General features: G+C 40.1%; 1 protein-coding gene across 7 annotated transcripts; it reads right to left on the minus strand.

Annotated features, from left to right (window-relative positions):
• Positions 1-562: 562 nt before the first annotated feature.
• XRCC3 (X-ray repair cross complementing 3) lies at positions 563-17,284 on the minus strand. 7 transcript variants are annotated; one of them, XM_056346700.1, is made up of 10 exons: positions 16,479-17,280; positions 16,251-16,389; positions 15,633-15,738; positions 15,136-15,273; positions 14,048-14,254; positions 7,865-8,019; positions 6,818-7,030; positions 4,586-4,632; positions 3,399-3,528; positions 563-1,939 (listed from the first exon to the last, which is right to left on the minus strand). In XM_056346700.1, the coding sequence occupies exons 3-10, from the start codon at positions 15,718-15,720 to the stop codon at positions 1,841-1,843; spliced, it is 1,077 nt and encodes a 358-aa protein (XP_056202675.1). In that variant the 5' UTR covers positions 15,721-15,738; positions 16,251-16,389; positions 16,479-17,280; the 3' UTR covers positions 563-1,840. The 7 variants fall into 7 exon arrangements, 6 of the variants coding, with proteins under 6 accessions (XP_056202675.1, XP_056202678.1, XP_056202679.1 ...); XR_008823085.1 differs by lacking the exon at positions 563-1,939 and adding an exon at positions 5,466-5,614 and having other exon boundaries at positions 3,441-3,528; positions 16,479-17,281; XM_056346703.1 differs by lacking the exon at positions 15,136-15,273 and having other exon boundaries at positions 16,479-17,284.
• Positions 17,285-17,321: the final 37 nt, after the last annotated feature.

Consider the following 17,321-nt stretch of genomic DNA (forward strand, 5'->3'; position numbering starts at 1 on the left):
TGCTGCATCTTGCTCTCCATGTGTAGTTACTGCTGGTCACAGCTATGGACAAAACCCCATTCAGAGTTTGCCTGGTTTTCTTGCCCCATAAAACTTTGTTGAAAATAAACTTCCACAAATGTTGTTTGTAACAAATAGTGGTAATTCACTTGTTTTCATCAAGAAACTTGTAATGAGAATTTTTTAACGTGTTTTGCTACATCTGTTTTGTTAATAGGTCAGTCATGTAAATTTTTATCTTTACCAAGCACAAATTAATTTGGTAATTTGGTTCAACTTTTCCATAGCAGCGTTTCCAGAACCCTACATGATCCTTCTGCTGAAAAAGGCCTCTCTAAATACATCATGGATCTGTAGATTAATTTGAAACTGTTTAAAAGTTTCTCAAGTGTCATTTAATGTTTCTTTTCAAAGTGTAGAAAAATATTTAAACATAATCTTACAAGATAAAGGTGATACACTTAATACATTCTAGAATGTAAATTTTCTTTGTAAAAATTACTTCCATTTTTTTCCTGTATAGAAACAACTCTCAGTTGTGAAATCCAAAGATGAATAAAGCTGTATAAAGGGAAGGTTCTTAAATTGCATTTATTGAAACTTAAGCATGTTTCAACGCTTTTGACACAAGGCTTTGCAGATGGCAGATGCTTTGTTCAGTCTTTGTGAGGGTTTGCAGCCCCAGAGCTGCCCTACAGATTTCTGACTGGGGGTGTAAGTAACTGGAGAAAGTGGTAGAAACTGCAGAGGGACGTTCAGCTGCTGCGAGCGACTGACGTAAGCCTGGGCTCAGTTGTATTTTGGAGGTTAAAGGTGTGCGCATGTGATGATGCGCCAGGAAGCACACTGTAATGTGTTCTCACTCAGCTTTAAACCTCCAGCTGGAAAGCTAAGTAAGTTACCAGCGTGAGTGATGACAGGACTTACTTAGATGTTACTTAAATTTGGTGGTAAAAGTGTTCTTTACCAGGTAACCCGGGGCTTTGGTTACAGACCCATCTGTGACGTTTAACATGTCTGTCTCATTCCTGCAGGCGGTCAGGTTGCAAGAAGAGATGTTCATCAAAATACTACGCAACTGAGCCTTGAGCCGCGTATCCATGAACGTGGTGCACAGAGAGGCCAGTTCCTGGGGCTGGAGCCTGGGCTTCCGTGAGGCTCCTCAGTAAATGCATGTCCAGGTAGAGGTTGACTGATGCCTGTTAATCAGTTACATCTGTCTGTGGCTTTTTTTTTTTCTAAATCAAATTCACGCAATAGGATGAGCAATATACTGGCTAAAGTTCTTGTCCCAGATACACAGGCCAAGAATGGAAGAGAGTAACTTGAATGTTACTTGTGCTGTATTAATCTATGGCCAGTAAAATAGTTAGGAAAGAGGCATGGAACAGAAGGATTTGAGGACTGAGGTAGCCATGCCTCTGAGCTGTAGCACTCACTTTTTCCTTGGCCAGACTACACAAAGATTTCTAAGCTTCATGGTTGGATTTTACTAAATACCAGAGAACAGTCATTTTCAAATACAGGGAATTAAGACAATTTAGGAAAGAGATTTAGAGACAATTTATGCTATTTGCACAAGTCCCTGTAGATGACTGAAGGGATTGCAGAACGCACTGAAATAAACTCATCCTTCTTTCTGCTTGCTTAGCGTTTCCTTCCTTCAGCTTCGAGCCACGACTGTGCCTGTTCTCATCCAGAACTTCCCGGTGGCAGTCACGGAGTCCCTGTCTTCCTGGGTCTCTTCCTTGTGTCATATGCTCTGTTGTGCTCAGAGAACTCTTCCTGCTGCCAGAGAGTTCCACCTGACCCCATGTCTGCTACACACTTTTCCTTTCTGCTACCCAGCTGCACGCTTCCACATGGAGATGGCTGCTGCACCCTTAAACAGGTATGACTGGGGAAAGGCAGAGGTGGCTATTTCCCTTACATAGTGTACCTGAAGAACACAAAAGGAATGTCTCTGGACTTGCCTTTGGCCAAGTGACAGTCATTCCTCTGAACTTGTATTTATGGAAGAGACCGTATTGTTTTAAACTACAGAGAACAAAAGGTTCTCATTTGCCAAAAGACAGAACTGAGCGATGTAACTGCACAGACAGATGTGAGACCCGGTAGGCTGCTGCTTTGGGCAACCTGGGGAGGCAGGCGGAAGGGGGAAATCTGAAAGCGTAACAAGTACGTGATACAAGTGAGCAGCGTACACTGGTATGAGCAGCATCTACATAGCCTAGGCCCAATAAGGTCTAAGTCCTTTAGAAAATGCACCTAAATAACTTCCTCTAGCTTGCTTTCACATTGAGTTCAGCAATGACTAGAAAAAGCAGAAGTCATAGCAGTAGCCTGAGGACAACAGAAAAACATGAGAAATAGTGTAAAGATGGGAAGAAAAAAGCGTCGTCAACAAAAACCTGAGGAGAGTAATAGCTCTATGGCTGGATGAAAACAGCTCGAGGTGCCCTTCAGAAGCCTAATTCCGTTAAAAGCCCAGCAGCAAGGACAAGGTACTAGAGGCAGTGATCCAGAAGCTGATGGAGAATGCTGTCCAGGTCCAGTAAAAACAGAGCAGGGCCGAGTACCAGGAAGAACAAGAACGGGGCCCTTGTTCTGAAAGGACCTGGTTACACCGCTTCAGCAATTAGCAAACAAGGGGATGGAGGTATGTGGTTTGTTATTTTTTAAGTGGAAGATGCTGAAGAGGCTTCTGCTATAAGGGGAGGGGACTGGAAAGCAGAAAAAGAGTGGAAAAGACCAAAAAAAAATCTTGAAAAAATCTGTAGAAGTTCTATGAAGCTAGATGTGCCTGTGTAGTACAGAAAGCAGTACAATTTTAACTCTTTACAGTAAGATGTTAAAATCAAGTATCTTTCTGGAGTTTTTTTTAATCCCAATAATAAGTAGTTTAAAAAAATGGGATAGCTGCTTTGTGTTATTTCTGAGGCCCTACAGATAGAAGAAGGGCTATACTTAATGGCAGCATGAGGCCCAGAAACACCAGCAAGCAAAATTAACTGGTCGAGTTTAGGTCCCTTTGTGTCTGGAAACAGAGTGGGTACACAGCTGCAGTCTCCTCCTTCAGAATACTTTTCTCACAAGGAAAAGCTGATAAACATATATCCAAGTATTAAAAAAAAAAAATCATCTTTCACAGCGTAAGCAAGGCTTACTGTAGTTGTATCACTGTCTGTGCATTTCAGGATCCGTTTCTCTCCTCTAGGAAGAATTTCATTTTACTAGTAATTCTTCCTGAAACAAAAGTAGTGTTAATTTTTTTTTGGAGCAGGATACTTTACTATGCAAAGGATTTATTTTATTCCTTTTACACCTTCCAATTTTACTGTATAGTAGCGAAAGGATGGAGGGAGATGAGGAGCAAAAACTACTCTGAGAGTCCTCACACTTCCACTGTGGTGTGATGCCGCTCCAGGTGATCGCTCAGGCTGCGGTACTCGGCTGACCATCAGTCTCATTAGCAGCTGATTTGCCCAGGTTATTCCAAGTGCTGGATAGGCTTTGTTATCCGCTACACTATAAAGAAAACATTACAAATTTCTGCATGTGTGAGTTTAATATGAAATATCTTCACTTCTGTTGTAACAAGATTACACTGAAAGAAATTATCTGCTCTTTCTCTATATTTAATGTTGTTTGCTGTATTTAAAACTGTGTCTTTCAAGACAGAGATTACAGGGTGTACGCACAAAACTATACTCTAGGTTCTCTCTATAGCAAAGTGCTTCTACACAGAACAATTCATTCATTCTTCCAACTACAACCATGGTGAATACCTGCCTCTGCCTTGGTGGGCCCACTCTTGTGACAGGACAGTAACAACAGAAAGATGGTTGAGCTTCAAGTATTTGAAATGTGTAACTGCTGGCCCTGGATTCCACTCAAAGGTATATTTAGAAACGTTGGCTAGATATAATACTGCATAAGTATTACTTTAAACACTAAATTTAAACCCATTTTTCTTCCTGGAAAAAGTGCCATCTCTCCAGTAAGAGAATTACAAGATAACAAGGGGGGAATAAAAATCGAACCTTATCCTTGTTCCATGTCAGTTTCTGTATCTGGAAGATGTAACTAACTTCTCACAAAAACACAATTTATGTAGCACCTAGCTTATCTAGTAAACCGAGATTCAAACGACAAGTAAGTATGTTTCGATCCTGTTAATACCTTGGTGTCAGAAGGTATTTTTCTTAAGCAACTAACAAAACCAACTGATAAGGTTCGGTTACTGTATTTTTTTAATCGGGCAGAAAATGCACTCAGTTATATCAAGAGGCAAGAAGAGATGCAAAAATACTCTTGTGTAAGTAAGCAAGTGCCAGCCATTAACTCCAGGTAATCTTCCCCCTAACTTGCTGATTAGGGATTATCGTGTAAGTGTATATGACAGTTTCTTCCACTTCACGCACATCAGTTATTGCCAATATCAGCAAATACAACATTGCTGGCTAAATGCGCTAGTGCTCCTAACACACTCTGGTAGTTTATACTGGAGTTAAAAAGAGAAAAAAAAAAACGGTTAAATGCTGCTGTGTATGACATCGTGACAGTTCTGTTGTGGATGACTTACCTGCAACTGCCCTGAGCAGCTTCCAACTCGCTCACTGCATCGGTCACCTAAAGCAGAACAACAATGTTTGAAGTTGATCTGTAGCCCTGCATTTGTTTTTAGCAAGCAGAAGGGCAGGGAAGGGAACAAAGCCTATAGAAAATCCAATTTATTGGATCACATACTAAGCCAAGTTAGAAAACATGTACTCTTTCAAGGCAAGTGAGAAGGGAGTTGTGAATTATAACCTTATTCCACAGCGCTACACCTATTTAGCTAGCTACAGCTTATATGAATTTAACTACTAGTAGATACTTAATTTGTTTAAAAAAACCAAACAAAAAAGCCAGAACCACACAAAACTCTTCCAGTGCTGTAGCTATACATAAAAGGTACTGACATCCAAATCTCCAAAAGGTGTCCTCAATGATTTCACCCCCTTCGAAGGCCTGCTTAATGGAGCAGTTTGACTACAGCCCAGAAAAATCCACACCTCTCCACTCCCTCTGTTGTCTTTTAATGTCATAATTCTTCCACACAAGTTCTTCACAAAGTACAACCAATTAAGTTCTAGGTACTTCTCTACATAGAATGTACATAATGGATTAATTTACAGCCATAAGCTTTCTTAGTGTTATTATATCCACAGTTTATTTCTGTAGCTACAGACCTGATGTAATGAGTCTCCTTCCATTAGGATACAGTCTTGAAGGACCCTCTGTCAGCACATGGTCAGACTGTTGTCATTCCATGTCCGGCACTGACTGCATCTGTGAGCCAGCACCAATGTAAGACCCTCATCATGGGAAGGCAGATTTAAGAAGCTCCCTTAAATTACTTTTTTCCCTCTGGTGCTGAACCATTCCAAGGCAGAGGCTGGGTACGTCTAGACATGTCTTACCCTTAAATCTGATCTTTTGCTGGCTAGATGGGTCCTCAGAACCCCCAGGAAAAAGGCAGATAACCTTTTCCAAATGCCCGTACTTGGAGTATCCCAGAAACTTGAATCCAAGGAACTTGAATCCAGTGGTTGGCTTGACAGTGTAAATGCTGAAACACACAAACCTTGGCTCAAAGAGTAAAATCCAAACCATGCTTCCCAGGGAGAACGAATTGTCTCTAATACCAAAATTCAGAAAGCAGTTAAAGGAACTGTCAGTTTTCCTTAAAAGCTAGCTGACCCTATGAAAGACTACGTAAGAAAAAGTTGGTTAAGAAATCAGGAGTAATTCAAGGCTGAAGTTTAAATTCTACTGAATCTTAATGGGAATCTTAGTGCAAGTAAAACACTGAACGCCTGAAAGCTGTTCATATTACTGCTACGTGTGAATTCCAATACACTCCCTTCCAGTGCTGGTAGTAAGTGTAAGGCTTTACACACTGCCCATTCTGTAGTCCCAGAACTCCTCCCAGGGAACAGAAATCAAACAAGTAACAGCTGACTTGATGTTCTAGAAACATCTTTCTTCCCGACATAAACCCCTTCTTGTTTGTGACTCAAATTCAACTTTTCTCCCTACTCCTTTTCTTCTGCTTTGAGAAGGAAACCTCCAGGCTGAGTACTTACTTAGTTGATTGAAGTGCCTTCTGGAAAGGAAGTTTTCTGACAGTGGCCTGCCTGTGCATTTACTCACCCCTTTTGTGATTAGACCAAGAGCAGTGGCATGCCACTTCTACAGGATGGAAGTAGGGTCTTGTTTAGTTTTCTCAAAAGAATATTCTTTTTGACTAGTATCATTTCTGGCCTTTTTTTGGTTGAGCTCAAGTCAGCCTGCATGCATTCTAATGCTTTAGTAATTTCAGCAGTAAGGCAAAGATGCTGAGCTTCACAAAAATGCAAAGTCCCGGGTCATTCATGGCCTCCTGTATATGTGGAATATCAGTGTGCATGCAGAGTTCCCAGCGCAATTGGGCTGGCAATGGCATTTGAAGCTAGTGTTAAGAAAGAACTCTGTTATTTTAGTTTGATGCTTTGTGCAGTTGCTGTAGGTACCTATTTTCATTAGCTTTAATGGACAACCTTTGAGAATATTAACAGTCTATAAAAGCCTAAATGATATTCGCAAAGTTTAGAGAAGTTAAATTTACTAAAGTACATCAGTTTAAGGAAGCTTCAGTTTCCATCAGTCATCGATACTCAGTTAACAGTGTTAAATGCAACACTAAGAAATCTGCATACACAGATTTCCCTCCCCCACTCCAGCCATTTCTTAAATGGTCCCTATAAAATGAGGGGCAATTTGGATGTCCTACCTGATTAATGCACAGTATTGGAGTCCTGAATCTAGTGCTTAAACTGTGAAGCTGTGCTCCAAATGTCTGCAAATACCGAGCCTTCGTAACAGAATCTGAAGCTCCAAATTCACATCGAAACAAAGCAGCAAGAGAGTCTATGATCACCAGCCGCACCATGCCTCTTGTGAGCAGGAGGGAAATCCTTTTAGTAATGCAGTTGTGAAAGGTATCCTACCGCAAAATACAAACAGCCAGCATTAAAACAGTTCAGAGTGATCTGTAAAAATCAAGATAGTAACTACAGATATCACTGCTGAAACAAGCTGAGAGTTTCTAATCGTAAAGTGAGTTTGTGTCTTTAAGTCTCACTAGTAAGCATTTTTTGCAAATCTCTTGTGGTTTTACCTGAAATAAAAATAAAGAGACCAAACTGCAGTGTACAGTTATCTGCAACTCTGACTTAAATCAGTTATTTACCAACATTTTGAAAGCTCAAGAATGCAATACTGTGATCCTAAACGGCTCCCACATTGCAGGAATGGTTCTCACTGAAACACTGAGAGGTCGACACCAGCACTGAATATTCAAGCCAGAAGTCTATGCTGCTGTTCCATTAATGACATATTAACAGCAAAATACATACCTGCTACATCAAGTCCATATTGATCAAGAGTCTTTAACAACTTTGGTGTTGCAAGTTAGTCAGGATACACACCAGCTTCTGCGTATATATTTATAACCTGTCTCCAAATTCAATGAAGATCTCCCTAGAAGCTGCAGTAAAACTAGTAGCAATAACTCTACTACATTTTAATAAATATAATGACCTACAAAAATCCACCACAATTCATTCTAAAAAAAATTCATATTTATCTTTTAATATATTTCATAATAAACCCCTACAATCGACAGTTCTTTAACAGCAAATTGCAGAGGTTAACTAGTATTTGTAACAGATCTTAGTTGACTCTTAGCTTTTTGAAAGGTCTCTTGTATCAGAAAAAGCCTGCGGTTACTGGATTATAGTGTAACGACTATGCATTTTTAATTTGTGCTAATACTTACTAGGTCTGCTGCATGCTCAACAAAAATACTGTTTCCAAATTTGATCTTTTGTATGATTTCAGCTGGAACATCCGTACGCATCTTACGTTGTTGTTCTATAAGTTGTTGCAAACGCTTACTTGGGAATATATCTTCTGTACAAATGTAGACAGCTCCTATAGTCAAGGAAACCAATTCCGTTATTACAATAGGGCTATCACATGCAAAATCTTCCTATCAGCACAAAAATAAAACAACACATTATGCACTCAAAAGCTAGACATATGCACCTGGAAATTCATGCTACTTTTTTGCAGCCATATTGAATCAATGATGAGAAACAAAAAGCCACTCCTATGACTTTCCTGTAGTGGCCCGGTCCTTTTTTTGATGCCTGTTGACACAATTGGATTTTTGTACTCTCTATTAGCTGACACATTTTGCACAGCTGCAGAGCCACCTGACCACCTAACCTGGATGACTGTGAGTATTGTAATTTATCCAACCCACTAACAGTGATACTGCACAGTTTGCTTGTTTTGGTTGGAAATCCAAACCAAAGCACTATACTGTGAAGAAAATGAACTATCCCAGCCCAAACCATACAATTAGTATTTTGATTAATTTCACTCACTGTTTTCAAATTTCTTGGGTTTAAATTTACATATGGAGGGTACTCATTGCCACAATTTTGTAAGCCAGTTTAAAGAGGATCACTCATCCAATCTCAGTCCAATTAACTCTTCCTGAAAATAGTAGATTAGATAGAAAGTATTATACTTCAATCACATTACTGTGAGTGATGTCTATATATTTTTACTGCGGTTTCTGGTTAGTAAGTATGCATTATTGCAGACAAAATTAACCATACACATCAAAGATGCTGGGAAAGAAAATATGCACAGTATTTTCTTTAATAAAAATTGTTAGTTATTGCAGAACTAGACAGAATTAGCAGCTAATACTTATAGGGTTACATCTAAGGATTAAGTCCACTCACTAAAGTGGCTGAAGCTGCTAACGCAGCTTGGCAGCCAATGTGCTTGGCAATATGAGACATCCTGAACGTTTCCACCCCACTGGTCTACCCCTATGCCAGCTGCCCAGGGAGCGGGAAGTCCCATTTCCAGATGCAACTTCCAAATCCAATCCAAGTATATTCCATGGGAAAAAAAAATGAAACTATATCCAATAGCATAAACTGAAAGATCTCAGGAGCGGATCAAGTACAATTCATGGTTAGTTTATCAATAAAAATATTCTGCTGATGGACACTTGTAGAACACGGGGTTCTGAATTCTGATAATCTTCTATACAAGGCAAAGGTGAGCCTGAGCCTAGGCCTGATTTTCTTTAGGCCTAGGCTTGCATCTTTAGTTTAATTCTCCCCAGCCTGACTATAAATTCTTATATAAATCACCCTACTTCATTTAACAAAAAAATATTTATCCGATATACAGTCTTATTTTTGAATACCAAAAAGCTATCAGGCAAAGCAAAACAATTTACCTATGCCCACTAATTAAAATAATTGTCTTTGACAGGTGGGAATTAAAGACCTTCCTCAATTATTAACACCTGGAAAAATACTTCAGCATCATCTATGCCTTCCATAGGAGATACTGAAATGTTCCTGCAATTTCTATTTCCATTCTACCTAATAACAGGTTCAAATTATACTTTGGCTTCTTTTAACTCCCCTTGGCCCTGGCAGCCAATAGCATTTATTACGAGAAGATTCATTCTCCATTCTTAATTCCCCAGTTCCATTACGTATATATTTATGTCAGACGGAATGAGGGTTGTTAGCAGTTTACAATATTTGACAGTAAATAAGGGCTACAATAAAGCATCAGTGATCAGAGCAGTCATGATCTGATCATGATCCCTGAACTACAACACACAAAAAACCTAAGAAGCTGAACCACGAATATTTTCTGTACTTCCACTTTTTTCCTAGCATTTGAGTAGATAGAATTCTGAAATTTAAACTGTGGGTATAAATGCTGTCTTCGGTAATTACAATTACTGAAGTCATACGCAATACCAGTAGACACAAATGAACACATACACAAATGTTCATCAGCAAAGAAGGAAAATAAAAGAAGAAAAAACAGAGTCCACAGTTACTTGTATCCATTAAGTTTACAGTGACACCAGTAGCCTGTTGAATACTATCTGAATTTGTATGAAGCTCAAGTGAGGAAAACAGTAAACTATTAATTATATCACTTAACTGCTGAAGACTTTTTAAATAGCTAATTATGAAACAGTTAATTAGGTGAACCTTAACTTTCTTGACTATTTCCCCAGGTTAATTTCTCCTAATTGCACTAATTTTCACCTCACTCTCCAACTTGACAATGACTGAGTATCAAATAGGCAGGTGAGTATTTTTACTAAGGGCAGTTCATGCATTCCTAATCAGATTTTCAGTTTCATGATTTCTACAGAGACAGTAAGTCAAGAAAAATTTCTAACCACAGATTTGACATTACGTATAACTAATACCAGTACTCACTCAGACAAACCAATTATGCCTTGCAACACTTATACCACAACACTGAAAGTCATAATGATGCAAATTCAAAACCAAGTAAACAAACAAAGAAATAAAGAAAACCCACCAAGATATACAGCTTCCTTAAGCCCGCGTGGTTTTTGAATTTCATAGTAACAAAAGCTATGCCAACTTGTGATAATAGTTCCTGAAGCAAAACATTCTGGACTTCTCACCTACCATTCTTATTCACAGCCGATTGTCTTCCACACAATATTGCCTAATTCTGAAAGACAAAGTTTTCTTTACCATGAATGCTGGCTTGCAGACGAATCATCTGCTTTCCAAAAATCCAACCTGCCTTAAGGAGTATGTCCCTTGTCTTCTCCTTGGTTTACTTAAAAAGGATGGAATGTCCATTACTTTAGATTTCATGGTTGGTGGGTTTGTTTTTTTTCTCTGAATGCAGATTTACATTAGATAGATCGAGAAATGTATTTTGATCCTGAGATATTGTAACATTCAAGACATTTCAAAACAGAAAACCTACTGAAAAAAATGCTTTTTTCCAAAATTAACTTATCTGGAGAAAAAGAACTGCAGAATTTTAAAGATATTTTTTTTGCAGGTTATTTCATTACAGTAATAAGAACAGTGAAACACTGAAAAAAAGTAATAAAAAATTGAAGATTAATTCCTTCTTAAGCACAGTTCTGCTTCACAGACTGGCTATTTCTGCCCCAGTTTAGTTTTGTAAATATCAGCAGTCACCTGCCTATTTTCTGCTCTGCTGTAATGCTTTTTCGACACCAGATAAATTGACTACAGCAGATATTGTACTCCGAGTACCTAACTGGTCCATTTGTGATTTCTCAAAAATACAAAGTGGCACAAGTTTGTGGATTTTTTTCCCCTTTGAGTTCTGCTCATTTCACAAAACAATTGCGTAATTTTAATCTTGAACTTTAAGAGAGTTAAGCCATATAAAATTTATCAGAGTAACTTTGCCCCGGCTTAAAATTTGAGTTTCATGGTACAATGAGACCAGCACTCTCTCCCACCAGACCTTCATCAAGCCTCTTCAGCTTTTGTTTGTGCTCTTCAGTTTGAACCACAGTAAAACTTTTGATTAGGGAGAATACGCACCCATGCACTAAAAACACAGGAGCTGCTTCATAGCCAAGTGACAAGGGCTAGAAGAGACTGACAAACAACTAAACCCAGTATTAAAGACCAATACCTAATTATGAGGCAAATACACTTAATATTCACATATCTGTAAAGATAAATGAATTGTCATAACCTAAATAAAAAGAGGAGACTAGTACAAGCATCATGCTATTTGTAGTTTATTAGGAAGCTGTTAACAAGTCAAGAGTCAGGGTAGTTACCACTTTTGGGAAAACAGTGGAGAGACACTCTTTTAAGAAGTCAGTTGTCCTCAGTGATCATATAAGCGTCTTTCCTCACAGGTCCACAAAAAACAAACAGAAATCAGCTATTTCATCAAATCCCAGTGCTTCACTTTTATTTAGGCTGATAAAAGTGCTATGCTGGTTGTTGACCAAAAACCACCCCAAAGCCAAACAAATAAAATTAAAAACCAAACCAAAACACTAAAAAACCCCACCCTCAAAGGACAAATCTTGATTCCTACAAACTGTCATGCATCATACCAGCCTGTTACTAAGATTCAGTAGAAAACCTTTTTTTTTTCTAGTTCAGAATTCTAATATGGTTATGAATGCATTCACACTATATGCATGTATTACTTTTGAGTATCTGCATATAAAATAAATTCAGCCAACTTGTGGTTGGCCATAACTGACACTCTTAGAATGGTAGACAGATAACCTGCAGGCAAAGGATGTCCTAATTTCTTTGTTTGCTGCCAACCTCCCAGCACTGAGAATTGTAAACAAGATTAGCACTAAGTCAAATGAAGTAAATACACAATAAATCTATACTGTCTAAAGAAATGTATTTCAACATCACCATCAAAAGAACAGGAAGTTTCCAGCACTAAAACAACCACACAAAAAAATCCGCCAATCCACCATAACTTTAAATCAGTAGCAAAGTTTTAGCACCGAGATTGATCTTCTATTGGTAGTGCTAGACTTCTGTGATAGTTACTAAGCATTGTTGTTCTCATCAAGTTGCCTAAAGACTAAAACTCCTCATACTTAACATAAGCTTTTAATTCCTGTATTTCTCGTAACTCAACACAACCTTTACTATTCTTTAGGCAACCCTTAATTATTGACTGCAGAGAAACCAAGTTTCATTTTCTAAATGCTATGCAAACAGAATCTGCTGCTATGACTGTATGCAGTCTAACATATGGCAAAATACCACCCTGAGAGTAAAGAACTGCAAGAATTAGGATTCCACTACTCCCTTTGCTCTCCAATTCCAGCAGCAGGATAATTCTCCCTTCTCTACCTTCTAGATTGTCAGAACTTCTGTCCTCTCACCCCTTCCAAAACACTCTGATCCTCTCACAGGATCATCGATATGATTGGCATTCTATCCCACCTTTCATGAAACTCTTAGGAGCAGGTAGATGGAGAACACTGACACGACACAGCAATCGCAATAGCACCAAGTGCTAGGTGCATAGGAAACAAGAATCGTATTCAAACAGAAATAATGAAAACACTTTGCCATTTTGTAGCCCTACAAGGAAGACTGTAGTCTGGTATAAATAGGGAGAAGTGTTGGGGCATGAATAAAAATGTATTTGCAAACTATCTGCAGTAGCTAGCAGCAACACACAAAGGAATTGAACAAAATCTATTTGCTTCTGCCCTGACTAATGATGTAACTTAAAACAAAGTGATATAAGCCACAGGCTAATTAAGGCCCTTTAAGCAAGATCTTCATTTGGACATTCCATGACTTTTCGACATGGGTGGATATAGTACAAGAAATAATTGAGTTCCCCCACAACAAACCACTGAGCTGCCAAATTAAACCCAGGGCTGCACAGAAGGAAGAGCAAGATCACAGCCAACACACACCTAAGGCAGACTACCAGGACACCAAATCCTGAGAAGTGACACAAGTTTCCTCCCTTGCTTAGGCTGCATAAAATACTAAAAATAAAATTAAAAAAATCAGGAGTTAGAGAAATGTGATAGGTTAAAAACCCCATATTCAAATAAAAGAACAAATCTGTATACTGTGGCAAGGCCAGGAAAATTGCAGGTACAAAAAAATGTTAACTTTGTTCAATTATATTTCCATCAATTTTACTCTGCGAATCACTATAATTCTTGTCATCAAACATTCTCTGAAATTTGAAACCTCCAACTAAGAATATATACCATATATCCCAAGATGTTTATGGAAAATTATCTGACAAGCTGCTGTGCTGTGGTTGTTACCTGAGGAGTCAGTAGCTACTTAGGACAGCAATGTTTTTCATATATGGTTTGCATATGTCTAGTTTAACCCACAGTGGCAGGCAGGTAAACAACAGCATAATTTAACACAAATTTTGTATTGCATTATGCTGTGATGCAAGGCATGTGCACAGCATGCTTTTGTCTGTTTCAAGGCGTACTAAAGTATCATTACTAAACGAGCTTACTACTAAAGCTATTGCAGAAGGGCAAGACATGCACTGAACATGTGCATCTACAAAGACAATATATTCCTCCAAGTGGCAAATTAATCAGTATTTATTTTTCAGTACTTACCAGACTCTAATCCTCCATACTTGTAAGGATACTGCACACAAAGGCACAGTTGTAAGCTAATCTGAGTCTTCCCAGCAGAACTTTCCCCGGCAAGTTCTGTGATTCCCTCTAAAGGAATGCCACCTTTTAGCAAGTTATCTAGTACTGAACATCCAAGGCTTAGCTTCTGGTGTTGGGAGGTGAGATGATCTTGGTAGAGCTGAAGAGCTGGAGGGTTTAGGATTTTTTTAACATGGGGGGGGGGGGGGGTTTGGAAAAAAAAAAAAAGTTTTATTCAGTATCTTTCTGACACACAAGGATACAAAATAGAGGCTGTATACCAGGTTTATATCTACAAGGGATGCTTTCTTTGCTGATGGGAAATTTTTCTGATTCAGCCTGGTCTTCCCCACATCTTTTCCTCACCCTCACAGGGCCTACTAACTAAATGCCTGTTCAATACTTGATAGTTTACCCTGAGCCCTTTCTTCCTCTCAAACTTTTTTCCTTTCTCTGCCTCTAAGGAGTCTCTATGGAAAGCTATGCTCTGGGAAAATACTGCCAGCAAGGTTCAAGCACAGCAATTGCAGAAATGTAAAGCTATAGCAGACTATGAAACAGCATAGAAGGCATCTCGCTAAGGCCTGATGAAATAGGCAAATCACAAGAAAATAACTTTGAAGTACAGAGCTGCCACGAAGCATTTGTACAGGAGGATCTATTAGTTTCTGCTTATTTTGGAATAAGGTGTTTATAGTGAATCAGTTTATATAGTTTTTTAAGTTTTTCAACAAGTCTTAGTCCAAAAGGAAAATAGTGAGAGAGAGAGAAAGAAAAAGGAAAGATTCTGTTCCTCTAATCAAGTTTTTCAGACTGGAGAATCATTTTGTCCCATTTCAAGCAGGCTTGATCCTGAAGAAGGACACCCACCCACTTCCATCTCTTTTCAAGGTCTCAGAGGAACCGTCCTTAGGATAGTTTAATAAAAACACTTGCCTTTTCATTTTCAAAAGCCATGTTACTGTGTCGAGGAGCCAAAAACATATTTTCTCCCAGTGACATTATTTTAAGACTTAAATAAAACTTTTTTTTTGTATTGACCAGATTACCTGTAAGCATACTGTTTCTCCTCAGCGCATGAGAGACTGTTTTCAGTAAGCACTGTATATCTGCACTAGATAGTTTCATCAATCTTTGCAAGTCCGCTCCAGAAAGATTTAAAATCTCTTTTATTGATTTTATGTCAGCTGAAATTAGAAGAACTTTTACAAATACTTTTGGCTGGATTACAGTGTTATACACAACAGTAAAACTTTTTCCACTTTCTACTGTTCATTTACTTGAAGTTTATCTACGCTGCATTATTGTAAGCTGAGCAGGCAACTATTACTTTGTACCAACAAACGCTATAAAATTGTTCAGAAAATGATTATTGCAGCATGGGCAAAAGCTATCCATTCTAATTACTCAAAAAACTTGCTTATCAAATAATTAGTTCTAAAATGTTAGTATACATCTATATACTTATATGCATAAACACACAATTACATAAAGGAAGACACTATGGCGACAGATCTATTAGTAAGACACTGGCAAACTAAGTTACCTTTCTTAAGGGCAGCAACTACTTTAGGGTTCAAGTCAAACTGCTCCCAATTCATTTCCTGATTACAGCGCCGGGCTGAACAGCACATCAGGTAATTTTAAAGCGGCTTTTTGACATAAATGCAACAACAACAAAAAAGCATCATTCAGTGTCAAAAGTTTGTAGGATTTTCTTCATGTATTAACAATGTATTTATCAATTGTCTTAGAAAAGTAACAGCGATTCGGCACACTGGTAAAAGTCTTCTCAGATGGCTGTTTAAATATATTGTTAAGAGTTCAGCTAATAATACTGCAGTTAAGAACTACTAGTAATTTTAATTGCTTGTGATCCTGCATAGTACTTTTGCTCTGGGTTGAAGCTTGTGATGTTGGATAGTCATTTCTACCCTGCCACACTTTACACTAGCTTTTCATTTCCCAACAGAAAATAAGATCCCATGCATGTACAATTTGGGATGATCCAGGTCTATTCATACACTGGACAGTCAAATACATTTTGATCAGCTAAAAGCAAAATTTAGCATTCAAACCAGTTTCTTGTAACAACATTAAACATTCTTTTTGATACAAAAGGCAACAGTTCACAGTTCAGCACTACAGCTGCCTAGAAGAGTACCTGGGCTCTGTCACTGTTACCAGCTCCCAGTCAGGCAGGGCTGCGGCGGGTGCGTTGAGGGTTACACAAGAACACAGGAATCACGGAGGGTCCCTCTGTTAACACGGGGGAGGAGAGGCTGACGACAGAGGGGAGGATTCTGACGACAGAACAAATGCAGAAGAAGGTTCTTTTCGAGCAGCATTTATTTAAAGCAACACTCTGACAAGAGTTTTAAGTCGAACTTACTGAAATGAACCATGACTATAAGGACCTTTGACTGGAGGGACCTCAGACCATTCCGTATACTCCCCTCCCACGAAGCCACTCCACCGCAGCCACTGTGCGAGGCACTGGGAAAACAGGGAAATCACCGGCGGGGAGCCAGCGGGAAGCCAGGCGTGTCCCACGGGCAAGGCGCCGCCAGGGCCTACCGCGGCCTGCCCTGGGCACGGGGCGCCGAGCGGCAGCACCGCCGTGAGAAACGGTTGAGGGGGAGCGGGACAGCCGGGCCCGCCCCGCCCGCGGCCTAGCAGCCCCCCAGCACTGCCGGGAGCGGCCACGCCACAGCCGGCGCCCCCGCGGGGGCCTTGGCGGCGGCCGGCAGGACCTCGCCTCAGAGCACCCACAGACAGGGCCGCGACACCGCCCTCGCCCTCGCTACGAGCCCCCCGGCAAAGGCCGTAGCCAATCGGCGAGCAACCTGCCTGCGACGTCACCGGCCACAGGCCAATCAAAATTCCTCAAAGCGATCTCCGCGGCAGGACAACCAATGGCAGGGCGCTGCTCAACGAGCGGGCGGGACGCTCTGCGCTCTGGTATGGGCTCTTCCGCGGGGCTGGACGGGGAGCGGCAGCGGAGAGGAGCGTTCGCTACTGCCAGCGGTGACGCGAGGGCCTTGGGGCGGGCGCTGCCCACTACCAATGGCGGGGCCACCACCGAACCGCTCCTCAAGGCCGCGGCCGGCGGAGCCCGCCCGCGGGCGGCCCTGCTCGCTAATTGGCTATCGCGCTTCCCCGAACGCGGAAAGCGGGGGCGGGGGTGAGGCTCGCGCTCCCTTCGTTTCCGGGTTGCGGGGCAGGCAATTCCCAA

This window comes from Falco biarmicus, chromosome 7 (genome assembly GCF_023638135.1).
Source record: "Falco biarmicus isolate bFalBia1 chromosome 7, bFalBia1.pri, whole genome shotgun sequence".
Classification (NCBI taxonomy): domain Eukaryota; kingdom Metazoa; phylum Chordata; class Aves; order Falconiformes; family Falconidae; genus Falco; species Falco biarmicus.

Coding starts and splice junctions, on each gene's coding strand:
- XRCC3 (XM_056346700.1), bottom strand. CDS start 15,720: ATGTGCTGTTCAGCCCGGCGCTGTAATCAGGAAATGAATTGGGAGCAG. Junction 7,031..7,864: donor TTGAGCATGCAGCAGACCTA/GTAAGTATTAGC, acceptor ATTTTGCGGTAG/GATACCTTTCACAACTGCAT. Junction 3,529..4,585: donor GCTGCTCAGGGCAGTTGCAG/GTAAGTCATCCA, acceptor TTTTCTTTATAG/TGTAGCGGATAACAAAGCCT.